Source organism: Alternaria alternata (assembly GCF_001642055.1).
Source record: "Alternaria alternata strain SRC1lrK2f unplaced genomic scaffold CC77scaffold_15, whole genome shotgun sequence".
Lineage (NCBI taxonomy): Eukaryota > Fungi > Ascomycota > Dothideomycetes > Pleosporales > Pleosporaceae > Alternaria > Alternaria alternata.
Genome location: NW_017306204.1, coordinates 206,208 through 228,834, shown reverse-complemented (window position 1 = coordinate 228,834; position 22,627 = coordinate 206,208). Strand labels below are relative to the sequence as shown.

At 51.8% G+C, this 22,627-nt stretch overlaps 11 protein-coding genes across 11 annotated transcripts; 5 read left to right on the top strand and 6 right to left on the bottom strand.

Annotated features, from left to right (window-relative positions):
• Positions 1 to 39: 39 nt before the first annotated feature.
• CC77DRAFT_1063150 (hypothetical protein) lies at positions 40 to 2,346 on the bottom strand (the record flags this gene model as incomplete). The annotated part of the gene is made up of 1 exon (XM_018528603.1): positions 40 to 2,346. One exon carries the CDS (start codon positions 2,344 to 2,346, stop codon positions 40 to 42), a length of 2,307 nt encoding a protein of 768 aa, XP_018383911.1.
• Positions 2,347 to 2,739: 393 nt separating this feature from the next.
• Positions 2,740 to 4,375, bottom strand: CC77DRAFT_197009 (glycerate dehydrogenase). Its single transcript, XM_018530570.1, has 2 exons — positions 3,723 to 4,375; positions 2,740 to 3,663 (listed from the first exon to the last, which is right to left on the bottom strand). The coding sequence occupies exons 1-2, from the start codon at positions 4,234 to 4,236 to the stop codon at positions 3,134 to 3,136; spliced, it is 1,044 nt and encodes a 347-aa protein (XP_018383910.1). The 5' UTR covers positions 4,237 to 4,375; the 3' UTR covers positions 2,740 to 3,133.
• Position 4,376: 1 nt separating this feature from the next.
• CC77DRAFT_194247 (hypothetical protein) lies at positions 4,377 to 5,081 on the top strand. The gene is made up of 2 exons (XM_018530568.1): positions 4,377 to 4,972; positions 5,049 to 5,081. The coding sequence occupies exon 1, from the start codon at positions 4,516 to 4,518 to the stop codon at positions 4,831 to 4,833; it is 318 nt and encodes a 105-aa protein (XP_018383909.1). The 5' UTR covers positions 4,377 to 4,515; the 3' UTR covers positions 4,834 to 4,972; positions 5,049 to 5,081.
• CC77DRAFT_1022054 (amino acid transporter) lies at positions 4,690 to 7,463 on the top strand. The gene is made up of 5 exons (XM_018525383.1): positions 4,690 to 4,972; positions 5,049 to 5,841; positions 5,892 to 6,094; positions 6,284 to 6,861; positions 6,914 to 7,463. Exons 2-5 carry the CDS (start codon positions 5,170 to 5,172, stop codon positions 7,123 to 7,125), a joined length of 1,665 nt encoding a protein of 554 aa, XP_018383908.1. The 5' UTR covers positions 4,690 to 4,972; positions 5,049 to 5,169; the 3' UTR covers positions 7,126 to 7,463.
• Positions 7,464 to 7,548: 85 nt separating this feature from the next.
• CC77DRAFT_992808 (hypothetical protein) lies at positions 7,549 to 9,897 on the bottom strand (the record flags this gene model as incomplete). The annotated part of the gene is made up of 3 exons (XM_018536392.1): positions 7,549 to 9,241; positions 9,296 to 9,387; positions 9,445 to 9,897. The coding sequence occupies 3 exons, from the start codon at positions 9,895 to 9,897 to the stop codon at positions 7,801 to 7,803; spliced, it is 1,986 nt and encodes a 661-aa protein (XP_018383907.1). The 3' UTR covers positions 7,549 to 7,800.
• An 84-nt stretch (positions 9,898 to 9,981) lies between these two features.
• On the bottom strand, positions 9,982 to 11,912 carry CC77DRAFT_1096428 (S-adenosyl-L-methionine-dependent methyltransferase). Its single transcript, XM_018529844.1, has 2 exons — positions 11,704 to 11,912; positions 9,982 to 11,646 (listed from the first exon to the last, which is right to left on the bottom strand). Exons 1-2 carry the CDS (start codon positions 11,902 to 11,904, stop codon positions 10,129 to 10,131), a joined length of 1,719 nt encoding a protein of 572 aa, XP_018383906.1. The 5' UTR covers positions 11,905 to 11,912; the 3' UTR covers positions 9,982 to 10,128.
• A 160-nt stretch (positions 11,913 to 12,072) lies between these two features.
• CC77DRAFT_1096427 (uridine 5'-monophosphate synthase) lies at positions 12,073 to 13,969 on the bottom strand. Its single transcript, XM_018529843.1, has 2 exons — positions 13,254 to 13,969; positions 12,073 to 13,195 (listed from the first exon to the last, which is right to left on the bottom strand). Exons 1-2 carry the CDS (start codon positions 13,561 to 13,563, stop codon positions 12,366 to 12,368), a joined length of 1,140 nt encoding a protein of 379 aa, XP_018383905.1. The 5' UTR covers positions 13,564 to 13,969; the 3' UTR covers positions 12,073 to 12,365.
• Positions 13,970 to 15,420: 1,451 nt separating this feature from the next.
• On the top strand, positions 15,421 to 16,689 carry CC77DRAFT_192495 (hypothetical protein). Its single transcript, XM_018530564.1, has 3 exons — positions 15,421 to 15,722; positions 15,941 to 16,360; positions 16,420 to 16,689. Exons 1-3 carry the CDS (start codon positions 15,545 to 15,547, stop codon positions 16,443 to 16,445), a joined length of 624 nt encoding a protein of 207 aa, XP_018383904.1. The 5' UTR covers positions 15,421 to 15,544; the 3' UTR covers positions 16,446 to 16,689.
• Positions 16,690 to 16,912: 223 nt separating this feature from the next.
• On the top strand, positions 16,913 to 18,213 carry CC77DRAFT_1022051 (Extradiol ring-cleavage dioxygenase, class III enzyme, subunit B). Its single transcript, XM_018525382.1, has 2 exons — positions 16,913 to 17,544; positions 17,597 to 18,213. Exons 1-2 carry the CDS (start codon positions 17,046 to 17,048, stop codon positions 18,091 to 18,093), a joined length of 996 nt encoding a protein of 331 aa, XP_018383903.1. The 5' UTR covers positions 16,913 to 17,045; the 3' UTR covers positions 18,094 to 18,213.
• CC77DRAFT_1022050 (hypothetical protein) lies at positions 18,155 to 20,539 on the bottom strand. The gene is made up of 4 exons (XM_018525381.1): positions 19,899 to 20,539; positions 19,131 to 19,846; positions 18,714 to 19,063; positions 18,155 to 18,618 (listed from the first exon to the last, which is right to left on the bottom strand). Exons 1-4 carry the CDS (start codon positions 20,241 to 20,243, stop codon positions 18,269 to 18,271), a joined length of 1,761 nt encoding a protein of 586 aa, XP_018383902.1. The 5' UTR covers positions 20,244 to 20,539; the 3' UTR covers positions 18,155 to 18,268.
• Positions 20,540 to 21,243: 704 nt separating this feature from the next.
• Positions 21,244 to 22,545, top strand: CC77DRAFT_939641 (plasma membrane iron permease; the record flags this gene model as incomplete). Its single annotated transcript, XM_018534684.1, has 5 exons — positions 21,244 to 21,268; positions 21,341 to 21,806; positions 21,856 to 22,156; positions 22,211 to 22,242; positions 22,296 to 22,545. The coding sequence occupies 5 exons, from the start codon at positions 21,244 to 21,246 to the stop codon at positions 22,543 to 22,545; spliced, it is 1,074 nt and encodes a 357-aa protein (XP_018383901.1).
• Between the last annotated feature and the right edge of the window lie 82 nt (positions 22,546 to 22,627).

Below are 22,627 nucleotides of genomic sequence, written 5' to 3'. Positions count from 1 at the left end.
ATTCTCGTCTTCCTCATTGCCCTCAGGCATCTCCTCATCTCACTCATCAGAGTAGCGCCCACACATCTGCGCATTCTCCCACGCTTCATCGGCAACATGCTGGTACTCGTCCGCCCTAGTATAAGCCTCCGTAACAAAGTAGGGGCGCGACGTCTCCAAACCAAGAGAAGGCTCAGAGCCCACCGCCAGACGACTCGAAACCGCAGCATCTGTTGCAGCCGTAATGCCCGGAATGAACGGTTGAGCAAAGGGGGAGAGCGCGTTACTTGTAGCTGACATTGCAAGACCATACGGATTCGCAACAGCCTGGAAGTTACCCGTGTTACCAAGTATTCCCGCCATCTCGTGCCCAGTAAAAGGCATCGCAACCTCATTTTGCACCAATCCTTTTCCAGACCACCCATTGGTTCGAGATAGTTCCGCATAGTAGTTTTCATTCTGGCACTGCTCACAGAGGTAGGTTCCATGTCTAGCTTGTAATTTGCCACGCGTGCTTAGGCAATCTTTGTGGTACCAGCCTACTTTGCAACCCTTGTTCACGCATTGCGTGATTGGAACCTCATTCGTACGCGCGGGCTTGTGGCAGGAGCAGATTAGGTCGCTCTTTACGGGCAAGTGTTTGTTGTATGTCTCGAAAGCTGCTTGAGTGACACCAAAGGGTGGTGAGCCGTCGGTGGTAGGGTCGTGCTTGCGGTAGACGGGTGCGTAGAATTGTTGTGCTTTCACTGTGGGCTTTGACGGCGGGCTTGGTCTTTTTCTCTTCTTACTCGGCGATACAAACTTTGATCTAGCTTTTCCCTTGTTCTTGATAGGTGTATATTCCCCATCCGGTGTGTCTGGATCGGCGTCTTCATTTACAGCGTCAGACGCATCATCACTCAGATTCAACTCTCCGTAATTTATGTTGTTGGTCTTGACCGAGCGTTTGAGTGTTAGAGGACCGTGTGGATTCACTACTGTGAAGATGTTGCAGATATTGGTGTCCTCGGGTTTGGTCATATTTTCGCGTCTTATTCGGTGGTTCGTGAAGAAACGACAGACAAGGTTGGTTTCAACGTCACGGCCAAATTCACGATGACCACTCCCAAAATCAGGTACACTGTTCTCCAGGAGGATTGCGCTGCCCAGTTTTTCGTATTCGTTTTGCTGTACTGATGTAGGGTCTCGGTAAACCAAAGCGGAGTTTTCTGATGATCCCAAAGTCAACAGTTGGAAGTTGCGGGAAGGGAGAGGGTAATAAGAAGAGCTGCCAGTCGATGAATGGGAGTGGACGCTGTCAACTCTGCTATGAGCGACTGGTGGAGAGTAGGGACCTGGAAGGCGCTGTGAATGAGATAGTTCTTTGCCGCTCATTGTATGCGTAACGAAGCCCGTCTTGTGCTCAACCGCCCAAGAGCTCTCGCGCTCATTCATCTTGGCGGGTGCATAGTTACGGGACTCTGTGTAGGGAGCTTGTTCAGTCACGCCATCGAGCTGTAGCGAGCCAGCAGTCGAGGGAACCAGCCCTTCACAGCTCGAAGCGTCGTCCGACCCGCCGCCCTCCCTCATATCGTAAAGTTCGCTCCTAGAAGTTGGACGCTGGATAGGTCGAGTAGGAACATGGTGATATCTACCTTGTTGAGACTGACCCGCGGACCGGTTGGTGGTAGACTGCGCCTCTGCCCGTCGGTTCACAAGCTCTTCCAGGCAGTCCAAACAGTAGGTGCGTGTCTGCTTAGGTACCAACTTTTTGACCTGTTGAGTCCACAAAGGATCATTTATTCTCGGTCCATTACGGCGAAAAGCGATGATTTTACCAGAAGCCACGCACATGTCAGAAGCCGGCGTGACGGTTCCCCAATCAAGGAGTGGTTCAAGTGTGATGGAAAGAGGGCCCCTCTTGATTCTTTCAAGTGTGTCTTCTCCTACTTCTGGGCAGGAAAGATTGTCGCAACCTTTCTTACAATCATCTCTAACGATGAAGACGAGATCGCCTTTGGTTTGATATACTTTGCCAGAGCCTCTACCTTCGAGCGCATGTAGAACATACTCCCTATGCTCAGCTAAATCCTGGTCGTCTGTCCAGCGGTATGTCTGGTTGGCATTTGGAGGCTCCGAGGATTGATAAACCATCTCGTCGATACCGGTAACTTTCCGCCAGAACAGCGCTTGTAGGTTAAGTAGTTGTTCATACCCTTCGTGGAGGGTAGGGAGCTTCATGCCCCAATTCTGAAGGTATAGATGAAAAGCTTTGGCGCTTTCTTCACCAACCTTGGGAAACAGGAAATGTGAACTCCGAAGGTCGTTCTGGCATGTGTAAAAAATACCGGAGGGCTTGGTAGGAGAAAGTTCGTCTGGCGACGCCATTTTGCGCGATCAACTACCATGCCGTTAGCATGGAGCAGATTGTTTAAAATACCAGGATACCAATCACACTTGTGGCAGCCCGGCAGAGGGTAAGAAAAGGCGTGAAGTAGACTGTTCTCGTACGCAGGGCACGGCTACGGCGCCAAGGCCTGACAAAATCCACCTGCAGCCGAACTGGACGTGACGGCAGAAGCTAGTACCAGGCTCTGAACGTCTTTTTGTTGAGGGTCTGAAGACGACTGCATACTCTGAATGGGCGTTTCGCAGTGCAATCAATGGTAGCGAAGTCCGACAGCGGGCATCCATGGATCGCGTGGGGAAGAACCCTGAGACAACTACGCGCCGTGAAGATACATGTCGTGAGATGAAAGTGAAGAGTGAAGAGTCCAAACCGGATGATTTCGCGTTGTATCCGGTTCACTTTTGTACATTTCGGGACTGCTCAGAACATATAACCACGACGCCACATGTGTCCTTCGTCTATCTTGTCGTGTTCAAGTCACCAAAGAATACCAAAGTACACATAGACTCGGAATCAGAGATTACTTTTGTGGTATTCGTAGGGTGATCCAAGAGTGAGGCCACAGAGCATAATGATTGAATTCTAATAAAGTCCATGCTTCGTCAGGAGCATAGTCAAACACGATTCCGTGGCGTGACGCAGAAAGTTGCTAGAGTCGTCGGTGGCTGTCGGTGCCGCAAGATATCTATGTGTTGGAATTGCTCCGAGGTCAGCGACAGAAGTATAGTGTCGGCGCCTCTACTGTGTACGTTATGGGTCATGCTGTCAGAGAATGACGTTGATGTCGTTGCCGCTCACATATCCCTCGATGGTCTCTTTCAGAATTTCACCAAGGTTCTTGATTGACCTTGTCGAGAACCACGCCAAGTGAGGACTCAAGGTAATGTTGAGATCTTTTATGTCTTCCTCCAGCAGCGGTGAATCCTCAGGTCCACCAACAGGTTCCACCTGATACACGTCAGTAGCATAACCCGCTATGCGCCGTTCCTTCAAGGCTTGCACGACGGCTGCCTCGTGTACTATGCCGCCTCTCGCGATATTGATCAAGACGGTGTATGGATGCATCTTCTCGAGCTCTGCGGTGGAGATGAGGTTGAGCGTCTCGGGGTTTCGCGGCAGAGATAGGACAAGGACGGTGGAGTTACGGAGCACATCGTCAAAAGGTATGCGGTCGTCTGAAGCATCTGGGGCTGGTAGTGGTAGTCCGCCGTCAAGGGGAGGCGTCGCCGGTGTCTTGCGACTGGCGATAAGCACGCGCATGCCCAATGCTTGCCCGAGCGCAGCCACTCGCTTCCCTATCGTTCCTCGTCGTCAGCTCAGGATCTCGCATCCCAATTAGGGCATGGAGACCTACCTATGCCCCCATAGCCGATAACACCCATAACCTCATCTTTGCAGGTCATCGGAGGCATGCCATCCGGCAGGCGCATGTGCTGATTGACACTACCCTTGGTCTTCCATTCGCTAGGCTGCGCACGAGTAACGCGGTCTAAGAACACGGTTCGTCGTCTGGCGGCAAAGTACAGGCCTATGGCATGTTCCGAAACAGCGTCGATATTGGCCCCAGGGCAGTTTGTAACACGAATATTGCGGGCCCGGCAGGCGTCGAGGTCCACAGGGTCTGTTCCCGTCGCAGAAATGGCAATGTAGCGGAGGTTTGGAGTAACACTGGGGCGCAATGTTTCGGCATCTAGCTTGATAGTGGTTGTGATGACTATCGTGGCATTGCGGATGCGCGAGTGGAGCTCTTCGCGTGTCGACGTCGTCGCGTAGGCTGTCAGGTTGTGCGTAATGGTGGCGGGGAAGTTGAAGCCGTCAAGTGGGAGAGGCTGCTGATGCTCCTCGAGAGCGACAATCTCGTGATGCATGGCGGCAACGTTACACAGCTTCCAATGCAAGGCTGTCGAACATGACGCATTTCCATTTTATATCACTAAAAGACGCCTCTAGACGACAAGCCTGGCACCACTATTACCGCATTCGACATCCTAGGGCGCGTTTTCCCACCGGAAGGAAGGCACAGACAAAGGGAAGGAGCAAAGGAACAGCTCTTGGTAGCAGCAAACACGACTCCACCCTTCCATGTTGATATCTCCGTCTCCATCTCTCCCCTATCTATACACTCCGCAAACCTGCCCAGCGCGTTAATGCACACGCGACCATTGCCCCGGACCGTATCCACGAATACGGCTCCTAAGCCGAGGTGGACGCCCGCGACGCACGCCAAACGCCCTCGGCGACTCCCATTGGCTGCGCAAATCTGCAATTGTCAAAGTCACGCCCAACCTCACCCTCCCCCCACGCGTTCACCAGCGATTGCCCTGCAAACTTTGCGCACCCGAGTGAGGCTCAGTGTCTTGCGACATGCTTCAGGGACCAGCTCAGGGCCCTTCCCTCACCGGGTTTTCGTCGGCAGACAGCGGCTCAGCTTCTGGCCCACTTCTGGAAAAAACCTCAACACCTAAGCGACGGAACGCGGATGCATTAGACCATAGTTTCCACCCGATCGGTGATTTTCTCGGCGCTGTAAAACAGCCCTATCCGGTCACCTAGCATCAGCAATTGGCCCGCCAAGCTCGGCGTCTGTTGCCATCTGAAATTCGGGTGGGTAGTCTGAGCCGTCTTGCCTCCAAGGTGGCTAGCGGGCCTGGACCATGCGCCGACTGACGTCCCTCTGCAGCCCTTCAAAGCCTGCGCTGATCCGCCGTAGTGACCTCTCTCAGAGTTTTGCTTTGCGACAATTATCACAGTCACTTTCTCTCCCCGGACCCCAAACCACGGACGATAGCGACACGCCCCTCATGTCCGACTACAGGTATGGCACGCAGTCAGATGCGTACGCCGCTGAGCACGACCACTCTGTCCTTCGCAACGGCGCGTCTGACAAGGAGACCAAGTTGGGCAACACCTACTCTGGATCTGGAGACGATGTCGTTCCCGCCGATGCCGACAACCTCCTAGCTGCCATGGGCTACAAGGCCGAGTTGGTTCGGTCACGATCTACTCTCCAGGTCGCCTTCATGTCCTTTGTCTTGGCCTCGGTTCCCTATGGTTTGGCAACAACCCTCTACTACCCAGTAGTCGGTGGAGGTCCCACCAACATCATCTGGGGATGGCTCGCCGTATCTCTTATCATTCTCGCTGTCGCTGCATCTCTCGGTGAGATCACCAGTGTCTACCCGACCTCTGGTGGTGTCTACTACCAGACCTTCATGATCACGCCGCCCGCCTATCGGAAAATCGCCTCGTGGATCTGTGGTTGGTGTTTCGTAGTTGGCAACATTACCATTACTCTCTCAGTCAACTTTGCTACCGCGCTCTTCCTTGTGGCATGCGTCAATGTCTACGAAAGCGAACCTGGTGTTGGTATCATGGAAGGATCAGCTTATCAGGTCTTCCTCATCTTCCTTGGCATCACACTCATTTGCAACGCTGTGTCTGCCTTTGGAAACAAATACCTACCATGGTTGGATGTGAGAAACCCCCCAAGCGACTACTGGATGTGTTACTTACAGACGATTAGACCTTTGCCATTTTCTGGACCTTTGCTGGTGTGATTGCCATTATCGTATGCATCCTTGCCATTGCGAAGAATGGACGCCACAGCGCCGAATACGTCTTCACTGAATTCGATCCCTCCAACTCCGGATGGGTCCCAGGATGGTCTTTCATGGTCGGACTATTACACGCAGCCTACGCGACTTCATCGACTGGAATGATCATCTCGTGAGCCTCCCCTACTCTGCCCAAGCAACTTGAAGCAGATTTTCTTTGCCCAATGCAAATTTCCCAAGCGACCTTCCCAAGCGACATTTCCTATGCGACCCTCCCAAGCAACACACTCTATCGCGACATTTGACGTGTCTACATGCGGTAATGTCAAATGATGATTGTCCAAACGCTAACAGTGTACAGTATGTGCGAAGAGGTTCGTGAGCCTGCCACCCAGGTCCCCAAGGCCATGGTCGCTACCGTCGCCTTGAACACCATTGCTGGCCTGGTCTTCCTCATCCCTCTGGTCTTCGTACTTCCCGACCAAGCCATGCTTGCAGGACTACTTTCCGGCCAGCCGACACCTGTTATCATCAGGGATGCTGTAGGCTCCCCCGGTGGTGCCATTGGTCTGCTCATTCCTCTGCTGGTCCTCGGTTTCCTCTGTGGTATCGGGTGCACCACCGCTGCCTCCCGGGCTACCTGGGCCTTCTCTCGTGACGGTGCTATTCCCGGCTACAAGCTGTGGAGGACTGTCAACACGAACCTCGATGTTCCGCTCAACGCCATGATGCTGAGTATGGTTGTTCAAATCGCTCTCGGTCTCATCTACTTCGGTGCTGCCGCTGCTTTCAACGCTTTCTCCGGTGTCGGTGTCATTTGCCTGACCCTGAGTTACGCTGCCCCCATCTTCGTTTCGCTCATGACTGGTCGTAAGCAAGTCAAGGACGGCGCGTTCCACCTTGGCATGCTCGGTACCTTCTGCAACGTTGTTGCACTTGGTAAGTTTTGTGACCGATTCTTTTGGTAACCAATTTCTAACAAACATAACAGCCTGGTCCGCTCTCGCCACTCCTCTCTTCTGCATGCCTACTTTCCGCGATGTCACACCAGCATCGATGAACTACGCCTCTGTCGTTCTCGCCGCCGTCGTTGTTGTCTCAACTATCTGGTACTTTGTCTGGGGAAAGAAGAACTACGAGGGTCCTCCCACTCATGAGGACGCGGTTCTCGAGGCGAGAAGAGCCAGCATGGCGTCTCGTTAAGTCATATTGAACCAAAGATGACATGAGAGGAGGAAGAGATGGATGAGCACGCTCTCTTCTTTTCGCTACTCGGTGATTACAGCGAATGAAGTGGGTAAAGTCATTGTGTTTTTACATTCCTGCATCAGCAAATTCGATACCCCCGTACATTGAACATTCCAAAAGAGTTTTGTGCCAACGTTACCTCTCTATGCATTGTTTGTGAATCTGTTGCTCTTTCCGGCATATTGCATATACCGATCACGGGCGCAGCCGTCCCGATCCTTGGCCCAGGCACAACTACGTAAAATGTCACGATGCGGGAAAAACGGCATGCTGATTTCTCCACAATCCATGCCATGGTATGTCATAGCCTCCACAGCCTCCACAAAGCCCGCAAAGTATAAGCGCCCGGTCAACGTGCGGGCTCTTTTCGGTAGAAACCGGGACACGGACGACTATTGATTAGTGAACACGAGCCCCATCCACTAGACAACCATGCAGCACATAATGCGCAGCAACATAGCTGGATGGGACTGGTGACTGCGACTTTCGTGCTAGTGGTATTCCGCTGACCTGGAACCTTTTTGGTTGCATCGCTTAGCGAACTCGATAGCTGGATCCGCTATGACGTACGGGTTTGGAAGAATTTCAACAATGGTATTTGTGTTAGGTATAGGACGTTGTTGCATGTGTCTATGTACTGAAGTCGAAGTCTTTGAAAGGATCCCTGTTAAGACGATCTTCTTCGAAAGGATCTCTAAACACCACACTGCCACCACCACCATCTAGACCTGTCGACTCAATATCACGCCTCTTTTTCTTTCTCTTCACATCGACAACCCCGTCAAAAAGTTTAGCCGTAGAATGTCTGCCTTTGACCAAAATACTTTTCCGTTTGTTTCCGTCTTTCTTCAAAGTACTGTGCGGACTAAGGCCATCCTTGAAACTTCCATCTTTTCTGTTTCCATGATAGTAATCATCACGATCACTCTCGTTGACAGAGGCGCTTGGCAAACCCATATGTCTCACCGTCCCAGAATTGCTGCGCGATGTGCCACCCATTTTGACAGACGATCTGGTATCAATCGTCTTGATCGATTCTGTAGCAATAGACTGCGTGATGATTGGTCGTTGATGGACAACGGTTTCATCTTCTGTTGGCGAAGGAACTGTGAGTCCAACGTCATAATTGATCCAGGGTGCCACTTCGTGGATGTTGATTCCAGGGAATGTGCTGATGGATGTGTGTGCACTACTGGCATTTGAGCCAACTGGGCTAGCTTTTCCGCGCTGTTCGCTCTGTGGATTATCGGGTTTTCTGTGTCCTTGATGATGATGAGTGTTTGTGCGGATGAGTGATGCGGGGACGGCGAGGGTGTTGCTTTTACCCGCTGTTGTGGCTGCGAGGGTAAGAGGGTCGGTCTTTGGAATGGATTTGGGGGAGAGTATGACTTCTTTCTCGAGCATATGGACGTGGGCTTCTTCGTCGAAGTGGAGATGTTTGAAGACAGCCTTGCGGCGAGAGTTCAAAGAGGTATCCTCGACGACCGGGAGAGGCGCTGGGAGCACTGGAGGAGCAGTTTTGAGGGGTATCGAGAAATCATCTTTAATAGGTACCACGCTTGGTTCCTTACGCTTTCCGTCTCGGTTCACCTTGCGAAGTCGCTTGTATTCGGCGTAGTCGTCTACTTCGGTTGCGGTAGGTCGTTTGGTGACTACATCCATAGGTACGGAGTCTGTACGTTCGAATTTGACGTCGAATAGGATATCGCCTTCCTTCCATTGCTCGCCGGCGAGATCACTACTTTTTGCTTGTTTTATGGACCATCCTTTGACGCTATACAAGCCTTCATATCTTACACCGGCCTTCGGGCCCCAAACGCTGTTGATACTGTGGCTGCGAAGTACTCTTACAGGATCACGGCTTTTGGGAGTGGCAGAGGTCAGACGAAATTTGCCTTTGTCGGTTTGTGGTACGCGATAGGTGAAGCGCTGTTCAGATGCGGCTTCGATCTCACCTGTATCCTTGAGTAGTAGAGCATAGGCGCCGTGCTTGTCGTACGTCGTGCCACCGTTACAAGCTTCGAGCCCGATGATGCCAGCATGGTGCGCGAACAATGGGTTGATCCACCATCTGCAACGACGATCAGCATAAACAACTATCGGAACGGAGCGTCAGTAGATGTACTGGCCAGCTACGAAACCCAGGTCACCCAGCCTGTGTGAGCGCCTGGGATGAATCTTCTCAGGACATGTTTCAGCCCACCGCTTGAGCAATGCCTACAGCCGACAACCATCAGTTCAGTGTCGAAGATGGTGTATGCCTCCATTGCATACCTCCTGGGAGTACTCATGTATACTCGCAACCCCTTCGAGGCGTCCTCCTCTCCCGTATAAAAACGGATGTATTTCACTGAACGGCCCAAATTTCGCGGTCCATATGTCGATTATCTTGTCGCAGTCGTCGCATAATCTGCTGGGCCATCGCGTCGCCACGCCTGCAATGTCTTGAACAGCTTTGTGTATTCCGGTCGCTCGTAAGACGGAAATCGTCATGTTTTGTGCATGTTGGAGAGCGACAAGGGTCTCGTGGAGAGTCAACACATCGTCCGGATGAAGGACGTTGGGACCATCCCGAGCGACACGCAAGTCCAGCTCATCGCGGATCCATCTCGCTATGTGTTTCAATCTTGGACGGGAGAGATCGGGTTGCGCTGGAGGCGTGATTGGGATGGTAGCAGTAGACACAGTTCGCGGACTGGACAGGCTGTCACGGACGGTTTGCGTCATGATGGATCAGCGAAATCAGTGTACAGGATTGTGTTGCATCGACTGCGTGTGGAGAGTTTGGCAAAAGGAAAAATAGGTAAGACTGCTCTATTGAATAGCGCAATGAGAAGAAGTTGTGGGTAATTGTTCAAGGCCCTAGTATACTATTCATCTGAGAGTCACAACACAAGCTGCTCTTTCCCTGAGTTTTTAACGACTGCCTGGGTAGGCTACGCTATCGGATTTCATTCCTCAGTGTTTGCGCTTCTTCTTCTTCCTCTTTTCCGACCCTTGCACTGTCCCTGTCTCTACAGGCTCTACTTTCTCTTCAACCTTTTCATCACCACTAAACCCATTCCATTCCTCATCTCCGGCAATCACAGCATCAGTAATTCGTGTCGGGTCCTCGCTACCATCTCGAACAAAGGCAGCAACGAAGAAACCCATCGTACCTTCTTCCGTGCCCTTGTCGCATCGAATACAAGCTTCTAGCACATCACTCTTCGAGGATTCATCTACATCAACTTCTAGCTTCTCGTCCTCCCAAACACCTCGTCTATGCCACTTCTTCATTCCCTCGACCTGAGCATCGCGCTTCAGAATTGACCATCCCCGTTCTTTTGCAATAGAAGATGCTAATGCCTGGAAGACAACGCCCTCGTTTTCTTCGAAATGAATTGAACAGGTCGAGTAGGTGATTTTATGTGCGCTCGCAAATCGCATAGCATGGGTGAGGATGTGGAGCTGGAAAGATGATAGAGCTGCCAGCCGCTCAGAGAGCTTGCCCTGCATTGATGTGTCTGTCTCTTCAGGGGTTGAGTCATCCATGTCCAAGTCAAGGGTTGCTGAAGCCTCAGCCTTGCTTGCTTCATCATCTCGTTTTCGCTTCTTATCTTTCTTCTCGGGCTTTGGCGCCACTGGTCGGCTGTTCGGCGCTTCTGGTAGGTGCATTTTGATAGCGTCGTCTCGCCCAACTATACCGGTACCAGAACAGCTTGGATCGAGTAATATAGCACCCACATTGGCGTACTCGTCAGCCCCAGGCTTCGCAGCGATGAAATCACTACTGCCTTTGACCTGAACAATACTGTCCGCTGACGCGAGCTTGACCATCTTCTGCAAAGTGAAAGACCTGCCCTTGTCGCGTTCGAATGCTATGACCTTTTGTTCGTTACCGGGTTGTCTCCTGTCAGATACGATAGCCGCTAGGTGCGTTGTCTTATTTCCTGGTGCCGCTGTCGCGTCGATAACATCGCCATCGTCCGGCTGCGGATTTAACAGATAGGCAGGAAAGCATGAAGCTTTATCCTGGAATATGATCTGACCCTTGGTATACGCGATCGACCTGCTCAGGTCGATCTTGGACGGTAGGGCAAGTAGGTTTGGTATGTTCGGGTCTTCGTAGTATATTTTCGACTTCTTAGGCGCAGATAGCACTTCGCTCAGATCGTTCGTCTTCACAAACCCGGCAAATGTTGTTGAAAGCTGTTGCTGTAACGTCGTCTTTACAGTGTTGACGCGTACCCACCGTGGGTGCCGACTCTTGGGCGCATCGCTGTCGTCCTTGTCAAGCTCGCCGTCGTTCACAGCCTCTCTGAAAGCCTCTATAGTCGCGTATCCGTATCGTATGCGGGATTTGGTGAGTTCAGCGCTTAGGCGGGCTTTGTGTCGAGTTATTGCGAGTTTAAGGACATGGTTGGTGGCTGCAGCAACGCCGTTCTTCGCAAGCAGCAGGTCGTGTGTAAGAAGAAGAGCAAGTATTGGGGTAAGCTGTACAAGACATGGTCAGTGAATGAGCGCAATTCAACATGTTTGACGATAAGCTACCTTCCGCTCCTCTGCAAGCAATCTTGTCTTTTCAATCACATCTTTGAGCACGATGGACCATTTTGACGTTTCCGCAATGAGGGCAAACAATTGGCCTGGTGTGCTCTTCAAGTCTTTTTTGTTGTATATCCGCGACTTCAGAGATCCACCGGTATTCTCTGTGTTTGCGAGGAGCGCCGCGGCTTCGTAGTAGAGTGACATGGAAGCTGTCGCATGCGACGAAAGAGTCGCGAACTTTTTGGCGTTAAGACCGAGCTCCGACTATTTCCCCACACATTTCCGCGAGCCCTGACCACACGCGACTTTGACCTGGTCCAGACATGCTTTCTACTCCACTTTCATTTAGGTGAGGGATTGCAAAAAATCTTTGGTTTTGTATGTTTTCCAAGGCAATGAATATCTCATGGTGGTACTAATCATATCGTAAACCTGCATCCGTCTACGGTCATTTGGCATTATCATAACTCGTCGACCAGCATATCGCAACGCCATAGTATGTGTTTTCATGTCATGTGAAAAGATATCCAACGCCATATATGACCTTCATCTGATAATGTTGTATTTGGATTTGCACCAGAGTGCACGAATGCCGCAGGCAGAATATTGGAACTGCAAGTTGCAAGGGTATAAATCGACTATTGTAGGCCTCATAGACGAGTCGTCTATGCCTTCTTGATCCTCTCCTCGTAGGCTGACCAGGCGGCCTTTCGGTATCTCTCTGCTTCTGACTTGCGATCTTGAGCGCGCACGATGCCTCGTCCGACGATGATGACGTCGCAGCCTTGCTCGAAGATCAACTTGCGAGGAGTGTTGTATTGCTGGCCTAAAGCGTCGCCCAGCTTCTTGCCTTCCTGACCCGGCGGCGGAAGCTGGCAGCCCGGTGTCATGGTGATGAAGTTGTCCTCTGGCTCAGTGTTCAAGCTGCGCTGAGCAATGAAGCCCATGACGAACTCGCGACGGCTTCGAGCGATCTCGACAGTCCTCTTTTGGTATTCTGGTGTCATAAGGTGGCCTTCGGAGCTCATCTCCGCAAGCAACAGGAGGGAGCGGAGGAAGGGTGGTGGGCCAAGACGAACGAGCTCGGTAGCTACGTCTAGGTTGAAGACTTCTTCGCCGTTGGCGTTGGGCTCTGGACGGGGCGATATGCTCTCCGTCCGCATGGATATCGAAGTTGTCACGCTCACAACGCTGTGCTTCCGGTCGGCAGCCTTGATGCTCAGCCGTCTCTCTTCGCCCTCCATCTCAATTGGCGACTCGATTGCCGAATCGCGTGCCACAGGCTCTTCTTCTTCATCGTCATCGTCGGCGCCATTGGATTGTCGCGTGGCAGAAATCTCGGTGTTTACGGATGTGTTGTACTTGGCAATGGTCGCTTCGGCAGCTTTCTCGAGCGCGGTGACGATGGCTGGGCCGGGGATGACGTGGGCGTTGGTGATCTCGGCCCAGAGTGCGATTCGGTGGTGTCCAGAAGTGTACTGCTTCTGTACGGTTTCTACGGGTGCATTAGGGACAATTGCCCGGTAGGAACTACAGGCTCCAGCGTGACATACCACCAATATCCGCAAACTTTCGGTCTTCGAAGATGAGGAACCACTTGCGCTTTGCAATTTCCCTCAGTGCCTGGGCTGTCCTGTCGGACCAGTCGGTGACAATGTCGCAGTGCGTCTTGAGCAGGCAGATTGAGTCACCGACATCTTCTGCCAGTTGTAGGAGTTCGGCTGACGTCTCGACATCGGCGGAGAGGCAGAGGTTGGTCTGCTTGACGGATATCAGGCTCAGCAGGTACGAGGCCAGGGGTCCAGTCGTGGGGAGGGAGGCGCGCGCACGGTACGTGCTGGTGAGACTCGGGTGGGAAGACATGACGGCGATCGTTAACGGTTGAGGGACGAAAGCCGGATTTTGGCTTGTGTGGTTGAAAAGGGCCGATGTATCTTCAGCGCGTGTGAAGGAGCTGCAGAAGATCGGCAGTGTCGTCTCGTTTGGCGGACGTCTCTTCGCGGGGATGGTGAGGGGCAGAGCTGGCGACGGAGGAAGGAGCGGAGGAGGCGTTTGGCAGGTGCGAGGAGGCGTGTTATACAAAAAAGAAAGCAACTCAGGGAGCGACGGAAATAGCAACCAAGTAGGAAATATAGAAATTGGAAAGCTAGTGTCGACGGTCCCGTCGTCGAGTACGCGAGCACTGCGAGACACTGAGCACAAAAATTGCGCCTGTACCTGGCACGGCCCGCTCAACGCTGGTCGCAGATCCTCCTGTCTAGACGCGCATTCGAGCCGAAACCGTCGTGCACTGCAGCCAGTTCCTCCCCCAGCGCGGCCATTAGACGCCAGAACTGCCACACAGGCTGCGGCATGCCCGTTTACCGCTCTGAGCACTACTTGGCCCTAGACATGCACCGCCTGCACTGACCGGAGGTGCCTCCACTTGCTCGACATCGAGACTCGACGACGCAGTGCCACCGGCTTCCCGACTGCTGCTGCATACCGCTCCAACCGCTTCCTCCGCTTCGTCTAGACCTCGTCTTCCCGTCCTGCCTCTCTGACCGCTGCCCAGGGCCCGTCGGCCATATTCCTTAGCGTTCCCAGCAATCCAGCTGCCCAGACGGCTGGCTGCGCATATTGCTTCCTCCTGTCATTACCCCAGCCACCATCCCACTGTATACTGCATCATGCAGTGCCCTGCGTTACGAGCGCCACGGTAGTGCTGCTGCCAGGCACCCCGCAGCAACTCTATCTCCTATCATAACTGATTATGCCTCTTCCTCGCCGACTTGCTCAACCTCAATTGCGCCGCACCGAGACGTGAACACGTCGACTCGGCACCTTGACAACGTCGTCTGGACGCTTGCAGCTCGCGCCAACGCTGCCTATTCGTGTGCTGCATCGGAAGGTGGGGCCCCAGACGCTACATCGTATCATGCCTGCATCGCGAACCCCGACAATGTGATAAGTAGGTCGGTCCGTAACTTGATTGTCGATATTGCCTTCCGTCACCCTGTACTTCGCCCGGCTCGGAAGGATATCCCGTTGCTATTCCAATACGAGCAACCTTCTTGCTCCGCTTCGGTACGTTTTGTTCCATATATCCATGACCAACAGCAATGTCACCCGGGATGATATCAGAGTACACGCGGCGAAAGCACATTCGTGAACATGTTTCCTTAACACGCCATGTCACTGATTCTATACATCGATTTTCTGTACATTCTGAGGCGATTAATACTTTCTCGCCATGTTTTCCTCATTCATAATCTCCAGCATAGGATGTCACAACTATGTTAAAAGTTCAGTCATAAAAGTATACCCTATTTTTCGAGCCGCAATACGGAAAACCTCGTTGTTTGAATTGCACCGTACTGAAGAACAAGTACACTAAAGGTGTACGCTGTGGCTTTTCTCTCAAGTTGATAATATAGATGTTCATGAATACCTTCAGCGTAAGTCTCAATGTTCACGGCTATTACTCAAAGATACTACTGTTTCGTGTAAGCACACGTCCTGAACTACTCCTTGGATGGGACTTCCGCATTGGGACATCACTATGCGGAGCGAAGGACGCAGTTCATTCTCACCTCGAACAGGTGAGAGCAGAATGAGGACGATGCTTCGGCGAATCAGAGCGCTGGAATCCGGATATGGCAGTCCAGGTGCAATCTCCCGTTGACCGCGTGCACGAATTTCGACTTCACTGCGTCGTTTTCCAAACATAACGACCCCGCTTCCGTTGCCTCACAACAGCTTCCTTTTTCTCTCCTTCTACTCAGAGTCACCGATTTCTTCTGTCCGCATTTGCAGCTTCACGACTTCTTTCTTATCTTCTACACCTAACGACTACATCTTCACAATGCCGCCTAAGAAGGACGCCGCTGCCGGAGAGTCCGACGCCCTTTTGGTAGGCTTCACAAACAAGGAGACCAAGCTCTTGGCTGCTGCCTTTGTCAGTTCCACTGCTCCAGATAAATTTGACTATGACATTATGGCTACGTTGACCGGCAACACTGCTGGCTCTCTCAAGAAGATGTGTACGTAACCTTTCATTAATGACACTACTCAAAGTGTTCTCCAGTCAGAGTTACCCTCGAGGTACACCCGGCCACGTTGTAGCTGGAGGTGCAACGTAGAAACCGGTGTATACCTTCAGGGAATGTCTACGTGTCTAGGAATACGACCCAGACAAAACGGGCTCTTTCTTGTCAACCTGCACTTCAAATCTATACTAACATCATTTTCCATCGCTTAGGGCCGCCGGTAAAGAAGAAGGCTGCTGAGGGCCATGCTTCGTTCGCCGCCTTCCTTGGACAGGCTGGTGTCGCTGCTTCCGCAGCTCCTGCTGGTGGAGAGCCTAGGCCCAAGCCCCAAGCTCCTGTCAAGGTCGTCAAGAAGCGCAAAGCAACCGATGAGGCCCCCGAGGATGCCGAAGATAGCGCCAAAGACCTTGATCCTCCCTCTGCCACCGAAAAATCTGAGGGCGACAAGTCAGACTCCAAGAAGAAGAAGGTCCCGGCTGCCAAGAAAGGAAGGAAAACCCCAGATCAGAAGAAGGAGCCAGCCAAGGCTAAAGGACGTCCCAAAAAAGCTGTTAAGAAAGAGGAATCGGCATCCGAGGAAGAAGTCAAAGACAATTCTGTCGAGAACTCCGCTGATGGCGGTGATGGTCCTTGTAAGTTTTATTTCAACAAAAGATTGAGACATTGCTGGACACGGCTGACTGTGACTTAGGCGGCGAGGCTGAAGACGACATCTGAGACGTTCCTGATCGCTGGCTGTATTCATACCTCAACGGGGGATGTTTCTTCGTTGCACGCATGAAAGCACCGTATGTCCTCTAGGTATATGATGTTCTGTCGCTCGGCGCAAGGAGTTCCTGGATGATATGGCATGGGATGATATGATACCCCTGGTTGAGGCTATGATGGCTCTTAGAACTTACGTTGATCATGACATGCACTTCACGTGGTCGAATCAACGATAATACACTCTGCTCACGTACACTCTTAATGTGATATGACTGCTGCATCATACACTCTGTGAATGGATTCGCGACTGTACAGCCTACCAAGTGTGCTTCTCGACAAAATGCAAGCTTGAACATTTCAAAATGCGTAGAACCTCGGATGCTGGAACACGTCGTCGCGTTCCCACGTGATCGGGAAGCCGCAAGCCGACACGCCGCGAGGCCTCGTCGGCACAATTCCGCGCTCTCAAACCACATCTTACAAACCGTCCAACATGCCACTTACACACCGGAGTCATGCCTTAACAATACAAATGCCGAGCGCCACAAGGCGCTCTCTCCTTTACAGCATGCATATATACTGCGTCCGGTCTCTACCGCAGCCAAGAATATGAAAATCGTTCGTACCTCATCGTTCCTCGCAACATTCTTCGGCCTCCAACGAACAACTTCCGCGGAGCTCTCGTCCAGCAACACGACCTTCAATCCCCTCCAAGGCATTCAACAGTTTCCAATATCGTCCTACAGCGGCAACATGACACGCCTCGCACCTGTCGTCTCGCTCTCGCACGGCGGAGGTCCCATGCCTTTGCTCGGAGACCCATCGCACGCCGCCATCACCAAGTCGCTCAAGACAAAGGTGCCCAAGATACTCAAGCTGGGAACATCTGAAGCCCCGAAAGCTATCGTTCTGGTGACTGCGCATTGGAGTACAAGCAAGGTCACTGTCTCCAGCGGCTCCAAGCATGAGTTGTTGTACGACTACTACGGCTTCCCACCAGAGTCGTACAAGATAAAGCATGATGCGCCAGGAAGTCCTGAGGTCGCTGAACAGGTAGCGCAAGCCCTGAAGGAAGCCGGTATCGAGTGTGAGAAAGATGCCAAAAGACGTATGTCCTCTCAGGTCCCTTCGGCTTAGCACATACTAATATACTGTTAAAGCATGGGACCACGGCGTCTTCGTTCCCATGAAACTCATTGACCCTTCGGCCACCACTACCATAGTCCAACTCTCAGTCCTCTCCTCCGAATCCCCCACACAGTCCTATGCCATCGGTCGCGCCCTCTCCACCCTCCGCGCCCAAAACATCGCCATCATCGGGAGCGGCTTCGCTACCTTTCACAACCTACGTCTCATGTTTGATGGCACATCGCGAAACCCTGAGTTCAAAGCTCTGAACAAGGAGTGGAGTAAGGCCGTTACCGATGCTGCCATGACAGAGAGCGACCAGGAGAGGGAAACCAAGTTTGAGCATTGGAGGAAGTGGCCGGGGGCTTACACTATGCACCCCAGAGGTGGAGCAGAACACTTTTTGCCATTGGTAGTTTGTGCGGGTGCGGCTGGGAAGACAAAGGGCAGGAGTTATGCCGATGATTTTACGGGAACGGATATGTGGAGTTACTATTGGGAGGAAGGGCATTCGCTGGGCTGGCTGTAAGATTCGAGAATTTTGGCTGTATGAAAGCCGATGGACTCCACAGTGAACAGCAAAAACGTGTCGTAGATCTGGCAGAAAATATTATTGGCTTCCTTTGTACTCTACATTGGTATCATTACTCCCATACACATCGAGCTCCACCCACCCTTCTCTCTCTCTACATCTTCCTCACTCATCACCCGCTGATAGGTCTCATGCCATACCAGCCAATGACGCCCATCCCCATAAAAGCACTCAAACAACTAAACACCAACGCCACAATACCTCTCGCTGTGAAACCTTCTGGTAATCTTCCTGGACTCTTGTTCTCACCCGTAAGATCTGAGTAGTCAACTGTATTTCCCGCTGCGTTGCCGCGTGTGGGTATGCGGCCAGCTTCGCAAACGTCCCAGTGTGATTGTGGGATGGAGTTGTTTGACGAGGAAGAGGAGAGCTGGTCCTGAATGGCAAGCGGTGCTTCAATCATTGTGGCGGTCAATCCAGAAGCTACATGCCATTCTATGTGACAGTGAAACAGCCATACACCTATAACTCATGTCAGTCTCCAGTCATCTACCAACCAGCCACCCCACCTATACTGGCACGGGAACGCATGTCTCCATACTCGAAGGTTGACTTACCAGGATTATCAGATCGAAACCGCAGCACAATATGTCCGTTTGGTCGAACGAGAATAGTATCGCGTCGCATGGGTGTTGGATGTGGGTCTGGAGCATTGCCTGGGTCGTAGAAACCTGCGTCATCGGCACTGCGGGTTACCACTTGGAAGACGTGGCCATGGAGATGGAAAGGGTGTTTCCCAGGATCGTTGTTGTTCAGCACAATCTCCACGACTTCGTTCTGAGCAAGTACAAAGGCGTTTGTGTTACTGCCGTAGATGGTCGGGTCTGTAGCGTTGGGACCAGTGGACAGGACGGTGTATAACGTGGGTACTTTGGGGCTGACGTAGGTAACATCGTTGAAGAAAGCGCTGGATTGGATTAGCCCTGTACTATCATCAAAGAACATAGTGTGCATTGCAGATTTGGAAAACTCACTAATTCGCCCCATCATCCAAGTTGTCCATCTTCAAGTCTAGAGTAATTGACCGATCAACATGGTCAAACAGTCCCTCCTTATCGTACGGCACCAGAGCAAAATCATCAAAGGGTTCGAATGCCTCGACCGCCTTTGGTGTTGGTAGCTCTTTGCTATTGTCGTACACAAGCCAGCCCGTGACATTTGGATTCAGACCTTCTGGTACAGCGTCGAACAGGTCCTGATCCATGCTTCCGACAAAAGCAAAGTTGGAGTTGGTATCATTCTTAGCGGTGACAAGGACGCTATATCGTTGCGCCGCGGTGATATAAATCATCTCTGCGTCCGTCGGTTCGGTGTACACGCCGTCGACTTCAACAATGCGCATGGTATGGTCTTCGAACCAAACGTACTGCGCAGCGAAAGCGCCCATATTGACCATCCGGAAGAGATATGTTTTTCCAGGCTCTATGCTGACAGTCAAATTCTGGGTGTCGTTCAACAGTGCTGCTTGAGGTACGGGTTCTGCGCCCGAAGGATTGGCGATGTTGATGAATTCTGCGAGAAGGTTGTGCATAAGATCATGATACCAATCAGAAAGCGTTATGACAACTTCTTCGTCGTAGAGATCTTTGTATGGATCTTCAGGATCATGTACAATAAAAGGACCTCGAATACCATCTGGATATTGGCCGCGCTCATGGCTGTGATACCAATATGTGCCCGGTTGGTTGACCTGTACTAGTAAGAAATTGGGACCACTTTCCCTCGAACATTGCTAAACTCACAGTAAAGTTGTAGGTAAAAGAGCTACCTGGGGGGATCCCACACTGTGAAACAGCTACTGGACCATCCATGTGCGTAGTACCATTCATGTACAAGCCGTGGAAATGCAGACTCGTAGACTCATTCCCCAAGGAGTTCTTGACATTGACAATGACTTGGTCACCTTTCGTGACGACTATAGGTGGCAGAGGCCATTGTCCGTTGATGCCAATGACTGGTCGTGTTTGCTGGCCGTCGGGATTCGCGTGGACCCATCCTATGTCGAAGTCATGCGTGACAGTCGCACAGGATGTGATTGATATTAGTAGTGAGAGTGGGAGGAGAAAGTTTGATAGTGAGATTGCCATGATGGCGTGCGAGGAGAGTACTGGAGACTGGAATTTTTCGGATCCTGTTACGGGTGATCAAGCTGCTTGGAGTACGACTGAACCTAGGAAGCTCTCGTGCTACCATTCAAGTTAGTGCCGATGCAAGAATGCACTCGTCAAACACATGAGGTAAGATGCGACGTGCGGAGATCAGATAAGACGACCTAAGTATTCCGACCCCCACCTCCTCAAGCCATCATGTTCGGAGCCGACTTATCAGATCATCAGCTCATGTTCTCGACGGGGGCTGGAGGCGGCCACAAAGTGTCGCAAAGTGGGGCATATGTGTTTTCTCCTCATGAACTAGGCTCAGGAGGGGTTGACTTGTGCAATCGTCCCTGCATCATGTAGAATTTTCCTGTCTCAAGGCAGCGGCAAGCGAGCTCCTCTACCTTGATTTGCTGTGTGGAGTGACATTCACCGGCGATTATCGGTCCATCTGATAATCTGGACCATGATCGACCCAGGTATTGGGGTAAGCGATGGCGCCGAAGGACCAACAAGCCCGCACTAGCCTGCGCTACAGAGTCTTAATCTGATTAGGCGCGCTGGGCGTGCGGAGAGGATAATCGCTCATGCAGAGGAGTTGGGCTCTACAGAATGTGTACTGAAAGTCCTTTTGTTCATGGGTTCAGTTATGATGGAACGTGGAATTGTCGCATTCGTCCAATGACATCAACGCCAGAAGAACCCGACTACATATCTTATTGATGCGGCGGCAGCAACACAGCTATCCTGAAGCATGATCGGTCCGTCGTGATATCGGGAGGTAAACTCAAATTCACAAGCAGGGTCGTCGTGCATGCCCGACTTTCGGCTGTTGTCTAGCGCCATCTATACGAACGGTAGGCACATGTTAGCACACCCTCTTCTTCGGGAGTCTCTGCATGTCCCTTCATCTGATTAGATCCCCTCCTTTGTCCTTTATCTATACTCCAGCGGAAACAACAGATTCAGCAAATCTGGTAGTCTGTTCAAGATGCCAAACGTCTTTGCTGTGCCAGGTGCGTCTGCAAGAACCGTCATCATTGACTTCGTAACATGAGTAACACCGTCTTTGTCTAACTTCAACCAAGTTTTCTTCATCTGCTTCCGAGAGTGTCTGGAAACGAGCATTATCGTCTCCGTGCTTCTCGCGTTCCTCAAGCAAACTCTTGGCCCTGAACATGATGCTATTGTTCACAAGCGACTTGTTCGACAGGTCTGGTACGGTGTCGGCGCGGGTATTCTGATCTGTCTGGTCATCTGTGCTGGAGTCATTGGTACTTTCTACACGGCTGGACGCAATACCTTCGACAAGGCAGAAAACATTTGGGAGGGCGCTTTCGCGATTCTTGCAAGCGTCATCATCACTCTAATGGGAGCTGCCCTACTCCGTGTTAGCAAGCTGCAGGATAAGTGGCGTGTGAAGATTTCCAAGGTCCTCGAACAAAAGGACTCGAAACTACCCATCAAGGGCAGACTAAAGCGATGGACTGAAAAGTACGCCATGTTCATTCTGCCCTTCGTTACTGTGCTCCGCGAGGGTATTGAGGCAGTATTGTAAGTACTTCTGTTCACCCTGAATAGTAGATGCTAAGTAGTCAACCAGGTTTATTGCAGGTGTCGGACTGGGCGCACCGGCGACCAGCTTTCCTCTCGCCGTCATTTGTGGTCTTGGTGCAGGTGCCTTGGTCGGATTTCTCATCTACAAGGGTGGCAACAAAACCTCTCTGCAGATCTTCCTCGTCATCTCCACATGCTTCCTTTACCTCGTAGCGGCCGGCCTGTTCTCCAAAGGTGTCTGGAATCTTGAACAGAATGCTTGGGTCAAGCTTGCTGGAGAAGGTGCAGCAGAAGCAGGTGCAGGGCCGGGTAGCTACGACATCAGGAAGAGTGTTTGGCACGTCAACGTAAGTTTTGGTCATTACTGGTCTTCTGGGTTTGTGTGCTGACTGCTACGACAGTGTTGTTCGCCACTGGAGAATGGTGACGGCGGGTGAGTAAATGTCTCAGTCTGGTTGAGTCTTATCGCTAACGATTTCGTCTCAGTTGGGGTATCTTCAACTCGCTCTTTGGCTGGCAGAACAGCGCAACGTACGGGTCCGTCATTTCATACAATCTTTACTGGCTAGTGGTTATTATTGGCTTCGCTTTTCTAGGCTGGAAAGAGGGAAAGACGGCCCCCTCTCAGCATGCGCAAGTCGAGAGTATTGCTTCCAGCGAGGAACGTGAGACCACGGGAAAGAAGAACAGCGGTGAAGGCATCATGACCACCACTGCTGTAAGAGAAGTGGAGTAGGCGGGTTTAGGGATCCCCGATTCGGATCCTGAGGCTGTACAATTGCGTGCCGAGTATTTATGGACATGGTGGGAGGCCTGGC